Below are 2,877 nucleotides of genomic sequence, written 5' to 3'. Positions count from 1 at the left end.
ACAAAATATGCATGATCTATTACCCTTCCTAAAACTTCATGCTTCTAGGTTGCATGCATGAGCATGATTCAAAATTATATGCAGTCAACACAACAAAACAAACACAACATAAGGATGCATGCTTCTAAATTAGACAGCAAGGTTATAAAGGGTGTGGTAAGAGAATTCCCTTGATTTTAGGCATCATTAGAGGAAGTGTTCTCTTTCTCCTCTACCACATGTGATGATTCTTTGCGGCTCCACTCTTTAAAAATTTTGTCNCACATGCGATGATTCTTTGCGGCTCCACTCTTTAAAAATTTTGTCTGGAAAACTTGGGAATACTGCTGCTGTAAATCTGCTATCAGTCCAGCTGTTGGTGCTGCTGATGTATGTCTACTGTTGCAGGTGAACTATGATGTCTAGCAGCTCCTTTCTTAACATTTCAAGCTTACCCGAGAATGTATAAGGATTATTTTCCGTCCATTTCTCTTTTCCATATAAATTTCTTTCATTGGGGGATTAGAAAATCTTTTACGATGTTCCTATAAAAATTTTTGCGGCTCCATTCTTTTAAAATTTTCTCCAGAAACTTGGTAATACTGCTGCTATAAATCTGCTATTAGTCCAGCTGTTGGTACTGCTGCTGTATGTCTACTGTTGCAGGTGAACCATGATGTCTAGCAACTCATTTCTTAACATTTCAAGCTTACCCGAGAATGTATAAGGATTATTTTCTGTCCATTTCTCTTTTCCATATAAATTTCTTTCCTTGGGGGATTAGAAAATCTTTTAGGATGTTCCTAAAATAAATTTTCTTTGGTGGTGTCATGGCATGTAGTGAATGAGAAAGTGAACAACATTAAAATGAAATAAAACCACATGCAAATGAAAATGGACAAGACAACTATGTGGCAACGTGCACTACGAGAGAATAATATTTGTCATGAATCACATCCTAGCATGCACTAAGTGTAATTAGTCTCCTTTATAGATTGAAATTAGCATTCCTAGCCACATCTCAATCCCTCTAATTCATCTACAAAATTGGCTAACTTCCTTGGGGCATATGAGTTATTCACAATAACAAGTAAAATAAATAAATAAATAAATAAATAACTATCATTCTAAGGAAAGTGAAGATAGCTATTTAGAAACAACTATATAGGTGCATAAATAAAAAGAAAAGAAAAACTAACTTGGTTTACTCGGAGCTTCATATATTTGCTTGCAAATTGTGACTAGCTCCCTCATCCTCTTTTCATTTTCTTTTTTATCCATTGTCAAAGAAGTGATGCCCCTTTGGAACTCTCCATCTTGAAGTGGGTGGGAATAATTTCATGAAGTCTATCTCCCATATATCAAATAGTTCTTCTAAGATGTAGTTCAAGGGTGTGTCATCAATAGATAACTTCATTGATGAATTCATTCTTCCTTCTAATTCCAGTGATCCAAAAATTCTTACCGTTTTCTCCACTTCTGCTTGTGTAGTGCAATTATTCCAGCTGCTGTCCCCTTCTTGTTGCTGTTTCCAACTATTAGTTGCTGGATTCTCTGTCAATTTATAAATTGTTGAGCATTCCTCAACTACTGCTGGATATTTCATGTTGTCATTCATATGAAATTCTATTTGTTGATCATTCATTCTCAACATTATTGTTCCCTTGTGGACATCTACCAATGTTCTTCCAGTTTTCAAAAATGGTCTCCCCAAGATAATTGGCACATCATGATCCGCTTCATAATCCAAAATGATAAAGTTAGCTGGAAAGATGAACTTGTCCACTTGAATTAGGATATCTTCGATTTTTCCTTCTAGATGAGTGAAAGATTGATCTGTTAGTTGAAGAGTGACTATAGTTGGTCTAGCTTCACCAATACCTAACTTTTTGTAAATAGACAGCGGCATTAGATTAATGCTTGATCCCAAGTCACATAATGCTCAACCTAGCTTCTTCCCTCCTATTGATATTGTAATTGTGAATGAACCGGGGTCTTTCTCCTTTCGTGGGATCTTGTTTTTCAATATTGCACTACACTCTTCATTCAATGGTACCACCTTGAATTCTTCAAACTTTCTTCTATTGGTGAGCACATCCTTCAAGAATTTCACATAATTTGGCATTTGCTTCAAAGCTTCAACTAATGATATATTTATGTGAATTTCCTTAAATATGTCCATGAACTTCTCAAAGTGGGCTTCTTTCTTCTTTCTTTTTATTCTTTGTGGAAAAGGAAGTGATGGTGTGTGTGTTCTGCTCTCTTGTCCACTGCTGATTGATGTTTGCGTTTTAGGAAGCTTCACAATTTCTGCATAATTTCTGTTGTGTTCTTTCTGTACAGTAGCTTCTACATCATTTTTGTTGTGCTCTTCCTGCACAACAGCTTCTTCATTTCTTTGCTGTGTATCAGCAGTTTCTTGAGAGCAACTATCACCGTGTTCTTTAATTTTTTCTCCTCTGCTGGGTATTTCTTTCCCACTTCTCAACTCTATTGCTTGACATTGTTCCGTTCTCTCTCTTTTTGGCATTTCGGTGTCTGCTGGCAGCTTACCAAGAGGTCTATTTCGTAACTCATTTGCTAATTGACCTACTTGAACTTCCAAATTTCGCAATGATGCTTATTGACTTTGTATCACAGCATCATTTTTAGCCATATATTTCTTTATTAGGCTCTCAAGCGATGTTTCCTGTATGTGTTGAGCTTGGCTACTTCCTTCCCATTGGGTGGTGGCTTGTTGAGAACCATATGTCAATTGATTTTGTAATCCAAAACCCGGAGGGTAATTTGCTTTAGTTGACATTTGTTGGTTGTATGAGCCTTGTCCCTTGCATGAGAAGTTTGGATGGTTTCTCCACCCTGGATTATAAGTATTTGAGGAGGGATTGTTTTTTGTTG

General features: G+C 36.4%; 1 protein-coding gene across 1 annotated transcript; it reads right to left on the bottom strand.

Annotated features, from left to right (window-relative positions):
- Positions 1-1,252: 1,252 nt before the first annotated feature.
- LOC111778767 lies at positions 1,253-1,888 on the bottom strand. Its single transcript, XM_023658743.1, has one exon. The coding sequence runs from the start codon at positions 1,886-1,888 to the stop codon at positions 1,253-1,255; it is 636 nt and encodes a 211-aa protein (XP_023514511.1).
- Between the last annotated feature and the right edge of the window lie 989 nt (positions 1,889-2,877).

The sequence above is a fragment of the Cucurbita pepo genome, chromosome LG17, assembly GCF_002806865.2.
Source record: "Cucurbita pepo subsp. pepo cultivar mu-cu-16 chromosome LG17, ASM280686v2, whole genome shotgun sequence".
NCBI lineage: Eukaryota > Viridiplantae > Streptophyta > Magnoliopsida > Cucurbitales > Cucurbitaceae > Cucurbita > Cucurbita pepo.
Note: the sequence above shows the minus strand (reverse complement) of the source record. Positions and strands in the feature narration are given on the sequence as shown.

Excerpts from the sequence above, each read along its gene's own strand:
- LOC111778767 (XM_023658743.1), bottom strand. The coding sequence starts at position 1,888 with ATGCCGCTGTCTATTTACAAAAAGTTAGGTATTGGTGAAGCTAGACCA.